The sequence below is a fragment of the Acanthisitta chloris genome, unplaced genomic scaffold, assembly GCF_000695815.1.
Source record: "Acanthisitta chloris isolate BGI_N310 unplaced genomic scaffold, ASM69581v1 scaffold14597, whole genome shotgun sequence".
Taxonomy (NCBI): Eukaryota; Metazoa; Chordata; class Aves; order Passeriformes; family Acanthisittidae; genus Acanthisitta; species Acanthisitta chloris.
Window position 1 is genome coordinate 28,697 of NW_008681111.1, and position 21,931 is coordinate 50,627.

The following is a 21,931-nucleotide window of genomic DNA, read 5'->3' on the forward strand; positions in this document are numbered from 1 at the left end:
TGCATAAGGGAAGGGGAATCTCCCCACACATCCACAATGTTAAAAAATGATTACAAATTCATCCCTTCCCTTTGTTTTCCCATGCTGCACACATTGATTCACTGCTGATATTCATTCCTGGGGTAGAGCAAAAAAAGAGCCACCAGGAACACTCAACAGGGAGGGTCACCTGTTTTCCAGCCAGAATTGTTTTCCTCTCCCAGAAGATCCACCTGGGGTGGTCTTGCCTTCCTGCCTAGATTTCTGCTCAACATGTCTCTTTTGGAACTAAGTCTGAGGCTGATTTGAGATGAACCAAAGTCCTACCATTGTCCCAGACTCACTATATATGAAGAGAGGACAATGTTATGCCTTCAGTCTCACAGGTGAAGAAGCAATTACAGAGGCCACAGGAGCTCCACAGGACCTCCCAACTCCCTTGCATGTGACCACCCAGTCAAACAACAGCCACAAAGACATGGAACTGCAGTAAACTGCAGCACTGCCTTCTCTATCTTCCATCTTCAGCCAGCCCTGACAGTCCCTGAAAGCACAGCTTGGCTGGGAACATGGAAAGCCCCTGAAAGCTGCCTGAGAGCCTCATGAAGAGGTCACAGCACACACATGGGCAGGAGGTAAAGCCATGCCCAACACCTGGACTTCAAACCCTTCTCACTTCTGCTCTCCTCCCATTCTTTGCCACATCACCTACAAAAATCCATTGATCCAACCTCAAGCTGTCAAACCAGAGTTTCCCAACCTGTTCTTCCTCCTGTGCCACAGAGGAATAGGAGGAGGGAGATGATGCTCACTGGTTCTGTGGCAAGGCTCAGGATTTATCCTCACAAATCACCTTGATGTATGAATAACAATGCATTGAGTAAACTTCTGATATCCCAAACATTCCAAAAGAAAACACCCAAGTTTATCCTCCAACTCTGGTGAATGTCTCAGGCAGGTTCCACAATTTGCTGTGGCCCTCTCGTGGTCACAGCCAGAGGGTGACACCACCCCATGTTCTCTAGGTTTTCTTGGCTTGTACTTGGAACATCACTAGAAAATTAATAATTCATAAGTGCATGCAAGGAGAGGATCAAAGATCCTCCTGCTGGTAGCCAGCATGAGATGCAGAGAACCTGCACAGGGTCTGTGTTCAGCCAAACATCTACTGGAGTTTGGGTTCTCAGTCTGTGATCAAAAAAGGTGCTAAGGGAGGAGAGAGTATGGATCATGCACAGAAACAGACTAATCAGGACTAAGGCAAAGCAGGAGAGGGAGAGGAGGATAAAAGACTCCCTAACACCTTCTGTTTATCACTAAGAGCATCATCATCATCCTGTGTTCTCCCTATCTTTTTAATCCACCATGGGCAGCAAACATCCCCCTTGGGGCAGGGCCATCCTGACCCACATCACATGGAATTCTGCCAAGGAAAAGGCATTCCCAGCCCCGTACCTTTAACAGAGAATCCACTGTTTTCCTCCTCAGAGTCACTATCCAGCTCGAATAAGTCCTTGAATTCCTTCTTATCTTCCTCCTTTCTTTCATCATGCTTCTTCCGCTTGATTTCTGGGAAGTTCAAGTCTTCAAGCTGGGGAAAAAAAAAACCCAAAACCAACAGTCAGAACAACCTTAATTTGTACTTTTAAAACATAAAATGTGGAGTTTAAACACAGGAACTTGGCTTTGCCAAGACACGTTGGGTTTTTCTGCTGCCAGCTAGGGGAGCCACAGATTTGTGAGTGGGTCACAAAGGTGAATGATCCACACAAAGCACTGCTGCTCTATTGATCCTTACCTAATAAACTACTTTGGCTAATGGGCCATCTACTGCTGCTACCTTAGCAGGGATGAAAATGTAAGCTATCCATCATCACAAGCTGGCTGTAGGATGTCTGGGCTCTGGAGAGGTCCAGCAGCACAACCAAGCAGACTGTGCTGGTCATCTCTGAAGTTTCTCATCAATACCAAAAGCTGTGACAGCTATAGCAAAGTTATTGGCTTTTTTTTGGGTGCAGATTTCAGCACAGTCAGATGGCTGAGGATGCTAAAGGTCTGTGTGGCTCAGTGGGTCCCTGGTCACTTGCCCTGATGGAGATCACTGGGCCAAGAGCTTCTCTGCTGCAGCCAATATCAATGCCATTAAGTACTTGCAATTGACACCACCTCACTGCTCTTTACACCTCTCCGGAGGGGGATTAGGGGGAGGATTTACTCGCAAGGGCTCAGGCCAGCAGGGCAAAGATAATCAGAATGCAAATTAAATCCCAAGTGCTCTCTGAACATCAGCTGCCAGTGGCCCTGCCTGGCTGCACACCTCCTGGGAGGCACTCAGGCATTAGCACACATTAGCTTGCTTGGAAACATTCACCCTGCGAGTAATAACTCATTTGCTCTCTCCAACCCCTCAGACCACCCCTCAGCACACTCCTGGCTGACCACAGCCACTTCAGCCCTCCTGGGAGCTGCTCCTGATGGGAACAGCACTGAAGAACAGTGGGTATGGAAAGGAGCTCTCAGCAGAGGGACAGAGGATGGGAAGCCAGTGGGTATGGAGCTCTCAGCAGAGGGAGAGAATGGGAAGGACAGCAGGTATAGAAAGGAGCTCCCAGCAGAAAGAGGATGGGAAGCACGGTGGGTATGGAAAGGAGCTCTCAGCAGAGAGGGACAGAGGATGGGAAGCACAGTGGGTATGGAAAGGAGCTCTCAGAATGGGAAGGACAGCAGGTATAGAAAGGAGCTCCCAGCAGAAAGAGGATGGGAAGCACGGTGGGTATGGAAAGGAGCTCTCAGCAGAGAGGGACAGAGGATGGGAAGCACAGTGGGTATGGAAAGGAGCTCTCAGCAGAAAGAGGATGGGAAGGACAGTGGGTATGGAAAGGAGCTCTTAGGAGAGAGGGACAGAGGATGGCGATGGGAAGACAAGAGAGATGGAGATGTGCCTTTGCTCCTGCAGCCAATTCCAGCAATTTCTCCCAGGCTGTTTCACAGTTATGGTCCCCAGCTGGGCAATATTGATTCTGGGAGCTGAGCACTTACAAGCAATAACCTGCAGCACCAGGATGGAAAGTCAGAAGCTGGTCAGAGAAGGGGAGAGGGGAACAAATCACCAACCACCATTTGCAGGGGCTTAATTTTAAATCATCTTCCCACCTGCCCTTTTTACCACTCCGAGAGGTCTCAGCAGAGACCTGCTGGGCTGTCTCTGTGCTGGGAGGCTGTGAGGAGGAAGCAGGACAGGCCTGGCTTTCCAAACAGCACTCACTACATGCCAGAGAAGAGAACTGGGAAGCAAAATGCAGCAAGGGCAGCAATCCAGAGGCACTGCCAACTGGCTGCCCTCAGCTGACCTAACGACAGGCTGTCACCAGCCTCATTCCTAGGGTGGTTATAGAACCATAGAATGGATTGGGTTGGAAGGAATCATCTAGCCCCAACCCCCTGCTATGGACAGGGACACTTTCCACTAGTACAGGTTGCTCCAAGCCTCGCCCAACCTGGCCTGAAACCCTTCTAGGGATGGGGAGTCCACAACCTCTCTGGTTATGCCTTGAGCAACCTGCTCTGGTGGGAGGTGTCCCTGCTCAGGGCAGGGGGTTGGGACTGGATCATCTCTAAGCTCCACTCCAACCCCTTAACAGGCTATGAAAATGTTTTCCTTAGCCCCTACCAGTTCTGGTGGACAAGACAGACTCATGTCCTGGCAGCATGTTCAACACGAAGCAGAGGCTGAGGACTATTCATACACAACTCCATCCTTTCCCCCTGCCTAGGACAAATCCCATTTCCAAAGGCAGCCTACAGGTTTGGGGTGACATCAGTCCTGGTTGAACTCAACCTGAGGCATATTAAAAAAGATTTGGTGTTGAATCATGCTGAGCTGTGCTACCTCCAGCTTTCTGGGACTCCACAGATCAACCTTCAAGATAGGCACCTCAAAATAGAGGCCCCAAAAACTCTCCTTGCTGTGCAGTGATCACAGAGCAAAGGAATGAGCCTGGTACTGAGTCACAGCTCACAGACAGGGGCTGTGTTCATCACACAGCAGCAGCAATTAGGTAATTTGGGGAGCAGTCTTTTAATCCTCAACTAGAGGGTTACTATCTACCAAGCCTCACGAAGCAGATTAGTCTACATCCCATTAAAAAACATTGGGAAAAGCAAATGCAATGGGCAGACAGGGTCAGTGCTGTTATATAAGCCAAGCTGCAGCTCAGAGCCAAGCTGAGGTGGTGTTTTTTTTTTTTGCTATTATTATTTTTTTCCCCCAATGGCTGCTAATGGGACATGGATTTTCCCAGCCCTAATGGGCCTCATGGTGTTCACTCTCCTGCTGGGGCTCACAATGCTGCATCATTAAGCTCCCAGTCCCCACCGAGGCACACAACAGCTCCATTCACCAAGCAAAGATGCCAAGCAGCCAACGAGCCTTTTGGAGAGCTAACTCCAAAGTCTGCCTGTCTCTGCAGTCTGTCTGCAAAAGGAAAAAAATCACCCCTGGCACTGCCCTTCAGGCTTTCACTGGTTTCTTGAGCCTTGCTGTCTTAAAGCAATGCTCCTCTCCACCTCAGCTGGTCCTGGTCATCCCAAGGAGCTCCAGCTCCTTTAATAGAGACAGAAGCTTCTCTACACTGAGACCTGATCTCTCCCCTTGTGCTGGTTTCTTCAGTACCAGGCAAGTGTCTCCACACACCAGCAGTTTTAGGCAAGAGATTAGCCCCACTCCCAACCATCACTTCTGGCTGTTTCTTAGCCCTCCCAATTTCCTTCCTGCAAAGCCACATTCTCTGCACAGCACACAGTGTGCTTTTTGTTCCCTCTGCATGGCTGCTCCAGGGAATTGCAGCCTCCTGCCCTTCTCTCAGGCTGTTCCATGGTACTGAGCATTTCTAGGATCTCCCAGGTCCTTGTAGCACGCTCCGGGACTCGTCTCAGAGCCAATCATCCTTATGTCCCATCGATTATCTTAATTGTTCCCCAGCATACACTGGAGACACCAATTATATCTATTTCCTGCTGCCTGGCCAAGAGCCTGGCTCAGCCACTTTCATTGCATTAGCATCGAGACAGCTTGCCTTTAGACTCCTAATGCAGCTCCCACCCCCTCCTGCTGCATCCTGGAGTGGCCAAGGAGCCTTCCCTTGGGTAGGAGATGTGGGAAATGACAGTCTGGGCACTTCTGTCCAGACAGCACATCCCACTTCTCAACCAGTGCCACCATCCTGCTGCCAGGATGTGGCTCTGGTCTTCCCAGGGCACACATGATGCCCAGAAAGGGATTTCATACTTACTCTTTCTTTGCCACTGATTTCCAGTTGTATCTCCTTCTCTCTTAGCTTCTTCCACTGAGTGTAATACTTGGCCAGGGGTGTCCCCTCCTCTTTGACCTGTTTCTCCCACTGTTCCTGTGGAGAAAGGGAGTACAAATTGAGAGGCTTGCAAAGCAGTTTTCCAGTATCACCTTGGCAAACACAAGGAGTCAGGAGCACAAGGTTAAGACCTTGACCCAAACCACATTTTCCTAACTACTGGGTAGGAATTGGCAACCAAGAAGAGAAGGAGGACTAAGTGTGAATTCAGCCACAGTCATTTGAGGAATTGCTGAGTCAGGAGTGGCATGACTGACAACTCTCCTCAGGCAAAGCAATGCCTGAGCACTGCAGGGAAACCAGAGGAAGCCAAAAGCTGAAATGGTTGGACAAGGCAACAGCTCAATCATGTGATATCAAAGCACAGGATGCCCATGGCACTGAAGGACAGCACAAAGTCCTCCCAGTGGAGACATATGGTGGTTTATATGATGCTTTAGCTTATGGAAGATCACCACATTTTCTTAGCATGAAATGTGTGTTCCCAGACTCCTATTCCAACCTTCTAGGGCTGGAGCCTGTGTCTGGCCAGACTGACTGAGCAGAGCTGGTGCTGTCTCCAGCTCAGCTTTCCTCTCCATCCAACCCACCCCCGTGGCAAGAGGAGTCATTCCTGAGGAGTACAAAGTCACCCCATTTATAGATCAGGCTCAGCTCATGCTGCCAGCTGCAATCAGGTAATTTGCTGCTGCTGCTTGGTATGGACAGTTTCTGAGAAAGGCTCTTCTCACACGAGGGGAAGGTCTATTTGTTCTGTCTCATACAGCTCTTTGGGTTTTAAAGTGTGCCAGAATCTGGAGATTAAAAAAAGACTACTAATGCATTCCCATCTTCCTAGTGAGAACACCTCAATGGGAATTTTGAGAAAGGGGGTGCCATCCCACCCACTTTAACCACTTGAAATTCTCCTCCTATTACAGCTTCTGCATCACTGTGCTGTCAGCACAGCCTGAGCCCACAGTGCTAACACCTGTACCATAACAATAACCCTCCAGAAAATCCTCCCATCTGCAGTGTGAGATGGGGATGAACCCAGCAGAGCTGGAAATCCCAGAGAAATGAGGCTTCTCACTCCCTCACCTCAATTTTCATGCTGCACAGCTCAGAATGAGGGTCCCAGCTCAGCACAGAGGTCTGACAGGGAACCACAGAGCCCTGCAGGTCTTTCTCCTTCCCTGCATCTTCCCTTGGGGCCCACACCAGTGCAAAGGAACCTAAAATCACAGCTGCACATTACACATCTGGCTTCAGCTCCAGGCTTCACTTTTTTTTTTGGCTCCCCTCACAAAGACCTTAATTATTACAGTAACCTGTGAGCACTGTGCTCTCAAAAAAAGCACTGGCACTCCATGACTAACTACAACAATCCAAAAGTAGTTTTCAATCTTAAAATAACATAGAAGAAATCAGGCTGGACACCTGCTGTGCCTATCCCTCCATCCCACAGTTCCTGGGATATGAGGAAGGATCTTTCCACACGCTAAATATTGCACCACCACGCTCCCTTCACAAATCCTTAGGTAAAACCCATTCCCACTACTCTAATCCCCCCCCAAAAAAGCTGCATTTCAGCATGTTGCATGGAATAATTAGCTCAGAATTTGGGCTGTGCTTGGAGCAGGCACAAATGTGTGGGAAAAGCAGGGAGCATTTGCTTTCAATTGCTCCTGCTGGCAAAGGGGACACACAAATACCTCCCCTTCCCTCCTTCCCTCCACTTCTCTGGCAGTGTTTGCTCAGGAGAAGTGCCAATGTCCCACATAGCTTGGAAACCACCCAGACTTCGAGGGACACTCCAAATCATTCTGGGAAGTTCAGTCCCTGGAGGAGCTTTGGCCCTTCTTGGGAATCTACACCAACTGCTTGCAGAGGTGTAAGGGGAGAACACAGGGTGAGCCTGGCCATGAAAACTGAGCTCTGGGCACAAAAGATAAGCCACTATGGCTCTTCCACCCCTCAGAAGTGCTGAGTGGGCTGCTTGCTCTGCTTCCAGGAGCACTGATTTCCCAGTAAGTGAAGGAAAGGCCAAGAGCAGCCTCCAAACATCCTTGGCAAGTTGATGTCCTTCCCTTAACCAACCTCCTTTACTCAAGGCAGTGCCTCTTGCTGCTCCTCCAGGGTCAGACTCATTTGATTCCCCCTGCTCAGACATCCCTGGGAAAGCAGGTGCACTAACTAGGAGACAGCCCATGTTAAAATAATCATTTGGTTCATACTCAAGGGACTACAGCCAGAGCTGCTGGGAAAAGCAGACAGTGGCAGAGCTGTTGGAAACCCTGTTTTATTTAGCCAAAGACCTTTCCCAGCTCATGGAGAGCCTGGGAGGCTGAAACCTCTGCCTCTGCAGTGGGTGGGTGGTCACAGCCTTGCCCACAAAAATACAAACCAACAAACCCCTAACTGCCTCATTCCAGACAGGAAACATAACTCCTTTAGCAAACCAGTCCAAGCCAGACTGGGATTTACCGAACCAAGACTGCTTAGTCACTCCAAACCCAGTTCCACACCAAGCCCTCCATCTCAGAATAGCACTGCTGTGTGCTGGCACTGAGAGACCAGGATTTCAACAGCTAATTTCCCTGCAGTCCCTGCCCCTGAGTGTCTGAAGACAAATTAGTCTGCACTGCTGCTCCGTGCTCAGCTCTGTGCCGACGGGTGGAGCTTCCAGCGATGCACAACTCCAGACTCCAGTGACCACAGAGGCTGCTCTGACCCATCCATTACCTTGCAGACAGAGATATTTTCACCTCTCTCCTGCCAGGCAAGGAGGAGTCAGCCTCCCTGCCTCTCCTCACACACACAGCTCAGCTGCTCTCAGGCTTGCAAAGGGTTACTGAGGTTGGCAGAGTCACCTCATCCCTTTAGGCACAAACTGGCACCTCCAGTCAGGAAAGAGATGATGAAACTTCCTGGCAAAGGAGATACCCCAGCAAAGCAAGGCACTTCCATGCCTGTGTGTGTCTTATAAATAACACAAGGACACAATTTATGGACTGTGTTTTCCATGAGGCTCTTGGCTGCACAGTCTTGCCAGCAACAGCACCAAACCCTGCCGAGCTCAGTTGTTTGTGAGCATCTGCCCCACCTCACATCATCTCCTCCTCCTTCTCCTCCCTGGCACACACTCTGCCCAGCATCCAGGGCCTCACTGCCTTTCCAGGAAGGCCAAATGGAAGCAGCAGACTCACCACAGCCTCCCTGCTGGCCACACCAAAAGCAGCTTTCTGACGCTTGTTGGAGATGTAGGCAGAGTTTTCCTGCAGTTTCTCCAGGAGCTGCCGGATAGGCTTGCAGTAGTTGGCAACCTTGCACTCCTTCAGGAAGGATTTTAGCTGGAAAAAGAGAGGAAGAATGAAAACAATGTCATAGTTTCCATAAACAAGAGCCCATGAGTAAAAAAAGCATCTCCCACTCTCAGTGACAGATAAGCACAGAGCATCTTCTCCCTTTAATTCATTCCATATTCCAGTGTATCTGACTGAAGGCAGAGTTTGAGAAGAGACTTAAAACTGGGATGGAGGTGTCTGTGGACTGGGAATAAAGGCTTGTGGCATGGCTTGGTGGGAAAACCTGGTGCTGCTGTGGGTCAGGATAGAGTCATTGGGGTAAGGTTTGCTCCATGTCTGACTGCACCAACCCAACTCCAACTGGCACCACTGACTTTTCAAGGGCTCAAACCCACACACCCACCACACAAAAATTCACAACCTAACTCTCCAACACCAGGGCCTTACTCTGACACCTCCAAGCTAAAAACTGAGGCAGCAGTGGATGCTCCTGATGAGCGAAAGAAAGATGAGAGTGTCCACATTGACTCATGACTTGAATTCAGTTTACTACACTGTCTGCTAACAGTTTTCACCAACTCCAAGACAAGCCTCTGGAGTGCTGTCCAAATTCTGCAGGCCAAGCTCTTTGCTAGAGTCATATATAAATACACACACACTACACAGACACTTGATTTAGAGAAAGAGATCCAATAAGGCCAAAGAAAATGGTTAACCACAATGGAACCTTCATCTCAGCTGGGACCTGCAGATGTTATCATGATAGAGATAGAGGGTTTCCAGTCAGCAAATACATCACTGCCTTCTCTCCTTGTGGCTTCAAAGGTTCTGCCTCAAAAGACACAACTGGGGGAAGAAAGAAGATGCCACCCTCCTGTCAAACCTGTGTGTTGGCTTCATCTTACATGCCAAGTGGGGAGGTTAATCAGGAGGTGACAGTCACACCTAGCCCCTCTCTGCCAGGACAATGCTCTCCTGATGGGTGTATTGCTGCTGTGACACCCATGGAGGATCTCTCCCATTAACTAGCAGCAGGGGCTTCCCTTGCCCCTTTATTCCCAGCACACACCCACCTGCCATCAGCTCAGAGAAATGGGAATTAAAAGGAAGACCTTCCCTGCTTCCCACAAAGCAATACAAAGAAACCATCAGCCAAACTATTCTTCTGCTGCTGAAGCCTGTCCTACCCTCACCCCCCTTTCCTAAAATATTTATTTTTTATAGGTGCTGCATATTTATCTCCACTGAGAGATGCATTTGTCATTCCATTTATCTCACTTGATCCCCACAGCTGCAGCCCCAGATCCATTTCATCCGCTGCCACATACATTATCATTTTTCTTCCCTTGCTGAAGTGTCACCAGAAATCCTGCAAAATCTCAGGCTCTATCAGTGCAGTTTGGTGCTGTGTGTTCCCCCTCCTAGCTCTAGGCTTCATTTCTGCCTTCCCCCTCCTCTCTCCTGCCCTGCAATCCCTCACAGTCCCACCACTATCTGCCACAGATATTAATGAAATGTAATGAGATCTCAGTCCTGTGTTAAGAGGCAGCAAACACAACCAGGGAGGTAAGAGATAAAGGACAGAGAGAGAAAAAGGGGCTGTGTGTGCCTTTTCCCACTCTGCCAAATGTAACAAGCCTATCCTTCCAGAATGAAAGCAATCAGAGCAGAAATGTGTATGTGTGTGGATATATGTAATTAAGATCTCACATCCCAGCTAAGCAGCTCTGTGATTAGTGGGATTGATTCTGTCCAACTGCCAGCCTGGAACACCAAAGGTTTAGACCAGCAGAGACCACAGCTAAACCCCAATTCCTCTTACTGTAAGTGATGCAGGGAGCTAGAAATGACATGAAGCCACTGTGCATGTGCTGCAGGGAACCCAAATCAAGCCCAATCCTCCACTCATAAAAAGCAGAGGGAATATTTCACCCAGGACAGAGAGTGAGGAGGAGCAGGAGTGGCTGCTGGCAAGGCAAACCAGCACCTCCTGCCCTTCTGTCACTGCAAGCCAAGCCTAGATCATGCCATCTCCTGCCTCCACCAGCACTGCCTACCCCTTAGCAACACCAGTTTTGCCCCTCTCATCTCCCACCTCTGCTCTGTGAGCTCTAGAGGAGGGAAGAAGCTCTTCCAATCATCCAGAGGCTCTGCCCTAGGAGCTCCTTACAGCCCATGGAGGCAGCAACCACCACAGGGTTGTCCCTGGGGCAGAACAGAAGCCTTTGAACTGTCTCCCATCCTCACTGCTTCTCCTTTCCTTTCATCTGCCAAGGTGCTTCCTGCCCTCTGGGCAAGGAGGTTGGAAAGTTGAGTCTGAAGGCAGTTTCAGCCCAGCTTCTCCCCAAGCCTCTGCCCAGCAGAGGAGGAACACAGCCCCTGCCAGTTGGAACACAGCCCCTGCGACACCGAGAGAAGCATGAGCTCATCAGGGAGGAAGAATCAGGACAGATGGATTTTTACAGTGAACTGGAAGCATTCCAGGAGAAAAGCCTCTCCCCACACGCCTTCCCAAAGCCTGGGAGATTTTGGGAAGCTAACCTCAGCCCCCCCCACCCCCAGCCCAGCAGACGCCACGAGGCTGTGGTTAGTGGCAGCCAACTAGGAATCTGATAGCATTAATTCCCTGCAGAAAGCCAGGCTGGTCCCAGGGTGTGTTTGGGAAGCCACAGGGCTCTGGGTGCCAGAGGGGCCGTCAGTCGCTTCTCATTCCAGCTAGAACATCGGCCCCGACAGCTCCGACGCTCCCAACAGCTGCTGGCTGAGAGCACAGGGCCTTGTGCTCTGCCAAAAAGTGAGGAGCACGCACGGCAAGTGAGCACAGGAGCTGCTCTGCTAGCACACAGAGTGCCTGTCAGCTCACATTAGCCAAGGAAGGCAGTGCCAGCCAGGCACTGGTCTGTGCCAGGCTGGAGGGAGCCAGCCAAGAGCTGTGTGCCTGACAGATGCCCATGGCACGTAGCAAAAACACAGGGATCTGCCTCCCCAGCAGCTTGTGAGGCCCAATTATTGCTGCCATGTCAGCTAGAGCAAGGTGTGCAGGCTCAGGGGTGTGTGGAAGGCACCAAACAAGCAGAGAAAGGTTCATGTCCCCATGGAGGAGGAGACGACAGCAGCTCTGCCAAACTTGTCTGACACCTGCCACTCAGGAGTTAAAAATAGAGAGGATTGGGAGGAAGGAGGGATCATATTCCAAGGTGTTCATGCTGAACGATGCTGTCTGCAGCTTCCTCAGGAGTGGCAGCAGTGATCTCTGTGACAAGATACCAGGGAAAGGCATGGAGCTCTGTCAGGGGAGGGTTAGGTTGGATGTCAGGGAAAGGTTCTTCCCTCAGAGGGTGTTGGGGCACTGAAACAGGTTTAGGTTGGATATTAGGCAAAGGTTCTTCCCCTAGAGGTGTTTGGGCATTGGAACATCTCCCCAGGGCAGTGGTCACAGCCTTAAGCCTGACAGAGCTCAAGGAATGTTTGGACAACACTCTCAAGCACAGGGTGGGATTGTTGGGGTGTCCAGTTGGACTCTGATCCTTGTGGGTCCTTTGCAACTCAGGATATTCCATGACTCTATGATAATGTTGCTGTTCAAAGCAGAGAGGTCACTCATTCAAAACCGGAGTCACCCAGCTAGCAAGGTACCAGGGAAGGATTCTGCAGGACACACCTGGATGCACAGCAGTTTTATCACAAAGCCATGGAAGTGGCACTGTGGAATGCCAAGGGAGAGGCACAGCAGAGTGCTCTGCAGCACTGCTGTGAGGTGCAGCCAGGAGGAGGGATGGAGACAAGAACTGTGCTGTTCTGGGGGAGAAAGTGCCCCAGTGGATGGAGGCTCTGAGAAGGGAGGGAACATTGCCATCTTGTGGAGAGCACGGTAGGGAGGCCCAAGGCAAGGAAAAGCACAGGCTCAGAGCACTGAGAAACTGCTCTGAGACACACAGCAGCTCAGACAGCTCTGAATCCCTAAAACCTCACCTGCACTCACTAGTCAAACCCCATTTCCACAGCAGTTATGCAGCCTCTGCTCCACTCTGTCCCCCAACAGAGTAGCTAACTCCACAGCCACTTCAGCCTCCTGATTAGATACAATGCCTCTGTTCCTCCCCAACAATTCCCCAAAATGCAAATTAAAATTCAAATTAAGAAGAGGTAAAGGGCTCTCCCCTCATCTTGAGTTCACTGTTAGTTTAAATGACATTATTCCACCCTGTGTACATTCATGGCCTGACCAAGAAGAGTCTCACACCTTACCTGAATGACAGTGGGGAGAACCAACTCTGGGAACCCAATGCTGTGGGCTTGGCTGTGGAGATACTCAAGCAACAGGTCATAGAGTTGGTCAATAAGTCCATCCTGAGCAGGAGAAAGAAATAAAGATATCTGATTAGAACTACACCTATAGCACTCAGAGTGGGAAAGGAGTCTCCAACCTCATGGGACAGGGACACAGAACAGCTGCTAGGGCAGCTGTGTTGGTCACAGAGAAACTGAGCACTAAGGTGCCACTTACCCTGAAGGCCTTTTCCTGCAGGTTGGCATTGGAAAGCTTCAAGATCACAGCAAAATTTATAGGCTTAGAACTCATCCGTCCTGGCTTCTTGTTGAAATCCACTTGCTGGAAAATCTACAACACCACACAAAAAAAATGAGTGTAAGAATGGTCACACCACAAAACAAACACCAAACAATCCAACTAATATCATGCAGTTGGTGGCAGAGCCAAGACAAGCCAGAAATCATAGCAAGGTTTGGGTTGGAAAGGACCTTAAAGATCATCTTGGTCCCACCCCCTGCAATGGGCAGGGAACCTTCCACTAGACCAGGTTGCTCCTTGCCTGTTCTGATCACTGTACCACAGTTTTCATAAATATCCCATCAAGGGACTTTTAGGGATGCAAACACCAACCACACTTGGAGCTTTAGGGACCTGAGTGTGGGAGATGCCACAGAAACACGAGGTAAAAGGAAACCAACACAGACAAGAGTGCAAGAAACCAGAGATTTGTTCCTCAGCCCCACACTTCTAACAGCCAGAGAACTTGTACCTCAAAGCTTGACTGGATTTTGGAGCTGCCCCTCCAAGTGAGAAGATTTTGAACACAGTAATTGATAATAATTTGCACATCTGACGACAGCCATTGAGGGCATGAGGAGTTATCCTGTCCATCCACACTTCTGAGCACTTCAAGAGGAGCCACCAGTTCCTCTCTCCCTGTGCCCAACGCTTTTTAAATTGCACTCCTGAGCAGGAAATCATTTCCATTCCCTCTATGCAGCAGCAACACATCCATCATCAGCTCCCAAGCAGCCCCAGCAAGGTTGGGATGCAGCACACTGATTGCTGGAGGGTGAGGTGAGAAGGAAAGGGAGGGTGTTCAGGTCACACAGCTGCCCCCAGGCCAGAAAAGCATGGAGACAACTATTGATTTCTTACATTTTATTTGTCAATCCAGGTTATTTGGAAGGGAGGGACAAGCTTGGTGGCTTGTGAAAACAAAGAGCCCTTGCCCAGGGAATCGATGCTCTAAACCTCGTTATGCACAGTTATTTCTTTGGCCAAAACAGGAGTATTGATCCCTGAGGTCAGACACATTAAAGGCATCAGGCTTGGGGAGGGAAGCCTAACATGCTGCCAGGCAAGCAGGGAAATGCAACCAGAAGCTCTGGAATTCACCCAGGAGGTGCTAGGGAGCTGGGCAGGACATGTGGGAAGGGGAGGAAATGTGGTTCCCATCTTCAAGCCTGTGCAGAATGGATCAGCTAACAAAACAGCCAGACTGGAAGGGCTGATGTCTAGGAATCCTGTGGCAGGGTGGGGAGGTGATAATGAGGGACTAGAGGGCCACAAAACGTCAAAAGCCAACCCTCTGGCTTAAGTGAGAACCACTAGCAGACAGAGGAAAGGACAGGGCAGCACAGGCTGGAAGGGGAAGGATTTTTGGCACTCTGAGGCTCACAGATGATTTCCATGTGGGCAGTGGGAAAGGAGCTCAGACAAGGAGTAATGGGGAGAAATTAAAAGAGGGAAAGTTAGATTAGAAATTAGGAAGTTTTTCCCTGTGAGGGCAGTGAGACACTGGCACAGGTTGCCCAGGGAGGCTGTGGCTGTCCCAACCCTGGCAGTGTTCATTCCAGGTTGGATCAAGCCTTGAGCAACCTGCTCTGGTGGGAGGTGTCCTTGCCCAGGGCAGGGGGTTGGGGCTAGATCATCTCTAAGCTCCATTCCAACTCTTAACAAACTATGAATTCTCTCATCTTTGCATCAGCCAATTTCCACCAACACAATCCACTATCCACTCCCATTTATTTTGCTCTCCAAGCCCCTGGGAATTTTCTCCAAAGCAAGCTGCACATCCAAACCAAGACTCAACCCATTTAAGTGTCAAACACTTGTACCTTCCTAAGCATGTCAGGGTTAACCTACTCTGCCATCCCTCCACAGGGGAAGCCAGGATTAAATTGGCATGCAAAACCTGCCCGTGGGGAGATTTCTACCTTGTTTATCCACACCTGCCTTCCAGCAGATGAACCACCAATCCTCCTGCTGCAGAAAGCAATGTCTGTCACACAATAGCTGAAGTGATGAAAAAACAGCAAGACTGGGATGTCACAGACCCTCCAAGGGGAGTAACAATACCGATATAACCCCACTCTGTCCCAATCTGCCTCCCCCTATCTAAGATGTAATTTTAGCTAGCTGCTGCTTTTGCTCCACCCTGGAGAGCAGAGTCAGAGAGGAGACAGTGCTGGATGCTCATACTGGGGAGCATCAGCCCTTGTCAAGACACATCAGGCAGTCAGCTCTCATTCCCACTGGCAGGAGCTTGGGGAATTCCTGTGCCTAGGGGAATGCACAAATGTTCACTCTGCATCTCCTCAACACACAGCAGCAATGAGGCTGAGACAAGGCAGCAAGGGCTGAGTTTCCTTGGTTGGGAAGGGACAGAATTACAGAGTCAGTTCTTACACAAAAACCTTCACAGAACCTACACTCTAAAGCCATGCAGAGCTCTCCCCAAGAAGTGCACAAAACAGGGTCACAAAGTCCACAGCTGCTCTTTTACTACACTGGGATTCAGCTCAAACAGGGTAGTTTGAATCCTTCCTACCCAACAGAGCACACTTGATACTGGGAATGCTTCATATTCCACTCCCTGAACCCTGGTGATGCTCCTGGAGTACACTCCTGCTTAGTACCCACACACTGATCAGATCCTTCCACCTCAGGATGGTTTTATGGGCTTAAAGTAGATTTTGGTTCATGGCATGGTGTAGTATGGAACTAGTGTCTATGGACTGAATTTGGGAGCTGGCAGAAAGGTTCATAGTTAAAGCACTATGGGCATCAGAATGCAGATTGTCCTCCCCAGCATCACCACAGCCACCCTGGGACTTTGGGCAGGTCACTTCCCACTTCCTACCACCTCATCCACACAGCTGGAATACAACTCCTGCCTGAGACAGCTTATAGAGACATTCAGGGTTGTAAGAGCTCAGCTACCTCAGCAACAGAGTTGGGAAGAGATGGAAGTACAAAGTGAACAGCCCTGAATACTATTGGAAACTCCATGGAGTATTTGAGGGATCCCATGCAGGAGACAAGCAGGAAGAAGGGAAAGGCTGAGAGCTGCAAGAAGATTTGAGGGTTTGACATCATGCCAGGCACACATTTACTCTTCTCCCCCTTGTCACCACCACACCTGGACAAGCTGAGCAGTGCCTCAAGCACACACAGCAGGATGGGATGTGGTTGGGAGCTGAGGAAGCTGGGAGGAAGCTCAGAGTGCAGTGTGGTAACATCTGGCTGGGGCTTGACACACAGATTAGAGAGGAGGTGTTGGGGCCAGAATGCAAAGAAGGGGAAGAAAGGCCCTGAGGGGAAAAGGTTTTATTTTTCACAGCACTAGAAGGTAAAAAGCAGAGACCATCCTCACCCCAAGCTCCATAGCCCTAGAGGGGAGATGGCTCTATCATGAGATCTGGTTGGCAGGATTTCAAACATGCATGAAGAAGAGGAAGGAAGCAGAGGAATGGCAAAGCCACACAGGTCAGGGCCAGGGAGCAGGAGGAGATTTATAAACATCACTGCCTTCCACAGGCTGAGGATGTGGTTTGCAAAGGACATTTACAACCCCAAACCACAAGAGCCTTTGCTCCAACACAACTTGATTAGGAATGAGCCTGGCTGACTCAGGGCACTTATTACAGAAGTCTCCCTCCCTCCTTCCTCCTCCTCCTCAGTGTCCAGGCTCCTGCTGACATCCTGCATTCCTCACTCTGCCTTGCTCATATTTCTTCAGTCAGCTCTGCCTGCACCACTCTGTCCTACCTTCTAGGTAGATTGACATGGAGAGGTGTCAGGTGTCTGATACATGGGGCAAAGCTGGATGGTCTCTCAGCACCAATATTTCACCAAACATGTTGCATTTTGCCAGGTTATGCTCACAGAGATTTTCCTAAATAAATTCTTAAATCTCGAAGGGCTTTTTCCTTCCATTTCCCTTTGTCCACACTTAGGACAAACCTCCCAGGGAGGTTGTGACTGCCTCAACCCTGGTAGTGTTCCAAGACAGGTTGGATAAAGTCTTGAGCAACCTGCTCTGGTAAGAGGTGTCCCTGCCCAGGGCAGTGAGCTGGGACTAGATGATCTCTAAGGTCCATTCCAACCTCTTAACATACTATGAAACTACACTATGAAACTCTTCCTTTTGCTAGGACATGAACACATCAGCAGGATCAAGTAACAGCAACTTGAGGAGTTCCTACAACCAGCTGAGCCTCTGAACCCCTTCTTTAGCAACCAACCCCTTGGCCTACTGCAGCTGCATTAGTGAAACCACCTAAGAAAGCATTTTTGCACCCAGCTCATCTCAGGTACTCTCCACTCACAAGTCAATAAGAGTTCAATCCTATTTGCTCACCAAACAACACATTGTCTGATGCTGTTTGCCAGGGATTTCGGGCAGTCAGCAAAGTGGGAAACCTTGGGAGCTGCTGGTGAGGGTAGTGAGTGTGTTCATTAGGTGGAAGGTGGCAGCAGCAAGCAACTAACCTCCAGGATAAAGGGCAGCACTGGGATGAAGGTCCTGGTGTTCTCAGAGAGCAGGGTGAGTGCTCGGATGCAGTGCATGCGCAGGGGGTAGAAACGAGACGTTGGCACCAGCCTGGAGGGGAGAAAAAAAAAGGATACTAGGCCAATTTGACACAAGAACTGCACCTGCAGCCTGCAAGGACACTCAAGAGCCTTTTCCTGCTCTGCTAAAGACAGACTTAGTAGCACACAGCAAATTGAGCTGCTGCAGCTCTGCCATAGCTGGAAATAAAATTAATGTTAAATCTAACACTTAACAAACTCCTCCAATCAAAGCACAGGATTCCAACTTCTGCTGGGAGAAAGTGCTACAAGAGCTTTGCAGATGAATCATAGAATCATCAAGGTTCGAAGAAACCTCTAAGATCATCAAGTCCAACCATTAACCTGTTACTGCTGGAATCCCTAAACCATATCCTCCAGCACCAGATCCAGACACCTCTTAGATGCTTCTAGGGATGGTGACTCCATCACCTCCTGGGCAATATTCCCAGTGCCTGAACACCCTAACAGGGGGAATATGTTTCCTAGTATCTCCTCTGACTCTCCTCTGTCTCTGCTCATGATCCTAGACCTTCACTCCCTCTAGTCCTCTCCCTGCAGCCACAGCAGGAGAGACTATCCCTCCCCTCTCTCCAACCCTTTCAGGTGGTCCAAAGGTCTATCCATGATGCCACTTCTGGCTCTCATGCTTTCAGCACAGGGAGGTATGCAAGAAAAAGTGGCAGGAACCAGCAGTGAAATGACCACCTAAAGCAGCAAGTTTGCCCAAGAAAAGGGCTCCCCCAGCATAGCAGAGGAGGAGGATGTTTCCCATTTCAAGCTTTGGACCCTCAGTTCATCCTGTCACCTGAACAGTGACCCAGAAAGAACTGGACTAGCAGCAAACAGCACATGAGGAAGGACAGAGAGGGAATGAGTGACCTCCCACAGCCAAATCTGCTCAGCTCTCCAACCCTCCTGAGCTATTCCCACCTCCTCCAAAGAGGCAAAATGCACATTTGAACAGCCATGAATCAGCACGGAGGAGGGGAAAGAGCCCAGACTGTCTTTTACCCATATTTCAACCCACTACACACTCAGGTAATTAAGACAAAAGTAGTAATTAAGACAAAATAGAGCCAATTCCCTTTGTAAGGTTGGGCTGAGAAGGGTTAGCTGCCCCAGCACCACAGGGAGAATGAAGAGCTGTCCCTAAAACACAGATCTCATTACTGTACCACTCTGGAGTGACCTGTACTTGAAGACAGAGATGCCTCCAGCATGAACAAGGATTGTTTTGTTTGGTTAAAGCAGAGCACACAGATGACAGGCCCAAGCTGACAAATAAAGCCCTCCCCAAAGGCCTTGCTGAGCAATCCAGGAGAGCACACAAAAAACTGCTTGAGCAGGCACCATAAATCACCTGCATCTCCCTCCACCTCCAAATAGGGAAATAATTATCATTGGATCCATTATAGAAATAAATCTCCTTTGCAGCCCTGATCTGGCACCAGTGGAGATGACGAAAGCCATTCTCAGGAATTAATTGATCGAGGAATAAACCTGTTAAGTGTATAGATTTACTGTAAACCAAGACCATTAATTTTAGAGTGTGTGGCCATGCAACAATCTGCTCAACATCCCAGTGGCTGGATGCACAGGGAATACAAAACACAGCTGGGGCTCAGCTCTGCTGAGGCAGGTCCAAGTGCCTAGTCACTCCAGGGGATACAAACTGACTCACATTTCATCTCAGTGGAAAGTGACTCTAAGGTCTTTCCACCTCTTGGAATGCCTTCTGTACTTCTCCCACATAGTCTGGACAGGCTAGGGAACATCCTAAAAGCATCTCAATACTTATTTTTACTTGCTACAGCTCCTTCTGTTACTCTCCTGGTGACCACAGAGGAAGTTTCTTCAACATCAGCCTCTGCTCCACCAGGAAAGGTCACCAAGGGAAGTTAGGACACTAAGGCTATGCTTGATTCCCTGTTGGAGGAAGCAGTACCTGATTTCCTCCCTACACATGCTGAGAGGTATTTAACAGGCACCAAAAATCCTCATTTAACTCTACACCAGGGAGGAACTTCAACTTCAGAGCTTAGACTGGGAGGAAGATAGAAATGCAAACAGAGATGGCTGGAAAAATAGTTCATAAAAAGGGGATACCAAAGTAGGAGTTTCTGGGGCAAAAAACCTACTAACCATCAACTTGGACAGACGCAAAACATGGATCCAAAGGAGGAACTTATGGAGTATGGAGGCATGGAAAGGCCAGAGGGCACAAGGAGTGATCAGGTGCCAGGGACAGACAGACAGAGCAGACACTGCCCTTGTGCTGGAGCCAAGCGCCACCTCCTGGCACTAAGGACACTGGGGAAGGAACTCCCATCCCTCTGGATAAATCCCAGAGCACTACACATCAGGAGCAGAAGAAAAAGAAGGTATTGCAGATGTTACACAGCATCCTGCCCCATGGAGCCACATCACTCCCATATCTGCCAACCTACCTAGATTTATACCCCAGACATTGGTTGGCTCAGTAAGGAAGTCACAGTGGGTTCTATTTTTATTTTCCCAATTCTAGAGTCATGGAATGGTTTGAAAGGGATCTTAAAGCTCATCTCATTCCACCCCCTGCCATGGGCAGGGACACTTTCCACTAGCCCAGGTTGCTCCAAGCCCCACACAACCTGGCCTGGAACACTCCCAGGGATGGAGCAGCCACAGATTCTCTGGGCAATCTGGTGTCTCATCACCTTCCCAGGGAAGGATTTCTTCCCAATATCTAATCTAACCCTCCTATCGGTTTGAGCCCATTCCCCTTTTGTCCTGTCACTCTTGTAAACAGTCTCTCTCCATCTTTCCTTGTAGCCTCCCCCAGGTACTGGAAGGGCACAATTAGACCCCTTCAAACCCATCTATCTCTTGGGTTCCCAAACCCATAAAGCCTTGTCAGATAGGACCTGTAGCTCATCCCAAGCAGCTCTGTCCACTCCTGATGCTAACAAAATTGCTGCTCTTGCTGAGACTCACCCAATTCACCTTTTCTTGGCCCCAGACACCTGATTTATCTGCCTGGACAGGTAGAAAACTGCCTGAATTCATCCTCAGGACAACTCAAGCTCCACAGAAGCAGTGGGAAGCAGCCTGTGCAGGTGGAGGATGGGAAAAGGGATATGAACATACTCCAATGATCGTTTAAATCAGCTTATCTTCATCACCTCTTGGGAGGTTTTCAAGACCAGGCGGGTGGTGCTTTAAAGCTGTGAATCTGGTTAACAGAGCTAACAGGATTTTGGAGATCACCAGAGATCCAGGAATTCCCTCAATGCTCATTATTAACTGTCTTTTCAAAGCATGAAAAATTTGCTATATAAACTGATGGGCAAAAGAGAAAGAAATTCTCAGCAGAGAGACTAAAAATACTAAGTGTGGCCTAGTTCTTGCAGTTCTAACAAATAAGCAGTAAAAATGCACCTTCTAAGTGTATTTAGAGCTGGAGATGAGGACTTGAGTTTGCACTGCTAGATCCTGAAGCAAGTCAGAACATTTGTGTGTCACTGTGCAACTGGGAGGATAATCTATCCAGGCTGTTCAGATTGACACTTCTCTTGTACAAAGAGGAAAGAATAACCCACACAGCAACTTTCTCACCACACCTTTGGCTGGAACACTTCAATCACAAACAGCCCTCAGACAATTCCTGACAAGACCAGGTTAAAACCAAACCACAGAACAATAACACTCCTTAGTAACTTTCCTGCTTGAAGGAATGGACAGAAATATAAAAAAGAAGAAGAAATTCTACTTACTTTATGCAGCCAATGATGACCTGTGTCAGAGGATAGATCAGTGGTTCCATGACCTCACTGGGATAGATTGTGCTGAGGACTCGACACCAGAAATAGAGGCAGTGGATGTACTGCCAGTTATAGACAGACTGGAAATTCTCCTGTAGAAATGGGAGAAATAAAGGCACAAACATGAGAATGTGGCATTGGAGAGCTCACTCTAGTTCCCCTACAGGACTTGTTTTACCCAAGACACTGTAGTGCTCAGAGGGGAATAACTAATGTTGTAGCTGTCACTCTGAGCCACCAGTCAGCAAGTTCAGATGCTGCATTGGCATCAGATGGTACCAGTCAGTGCCTTGAAGGAATTAAGGTGAAGAAAACCAGTGTGTGGCTCAAATATAGCTCTTGGAGAGGGAAGATTTCACAGCC

General features: G+C 49.2%; 1 protein-coding gene across 1 annotated transcript in view; it reads right to left on the reverse strand.

Moving 5' to 3' along the window:
• NOC2L (nucleolar complex associated 2 homolog (S. cerevisiae)) overlaps positions 1-21,931 on the reverse strand; it is a gene marked incomplete at its 5' end in the record, with an annotated part of 36,560 nt that overhangs the window by 3,958 nt on the left and 10,671 nt on the right. The window contains 7 exons of the mRNA XM_009077984.1: positions 1,435-1,570; positions 5,271-5,384; positions 8,537-8,680; positions 12,884-12,985; positions 13,143-13,256; positions 17,685-17,796; positions 21,521-21,660. Coding sequence (XP_009076232.1) covers positions 1,435-1,570; positions 5,271-5,384; positions 8,537-8,680; positions 12,884-12,985; positions 13,143-13,256; positions 17,685-17,796; positions 21,521-21,660 — 862 coding nt within the window. The remainder of the gene's footprint in view (positions 1-1,434; positions 1,571-5,270; positions 5,385-8,536; positions 8,681-12,883; positions 12,986-13,142; positions 13,257-17,684; positions 17,797-21,520; positions 21,661-21,931) is intronic.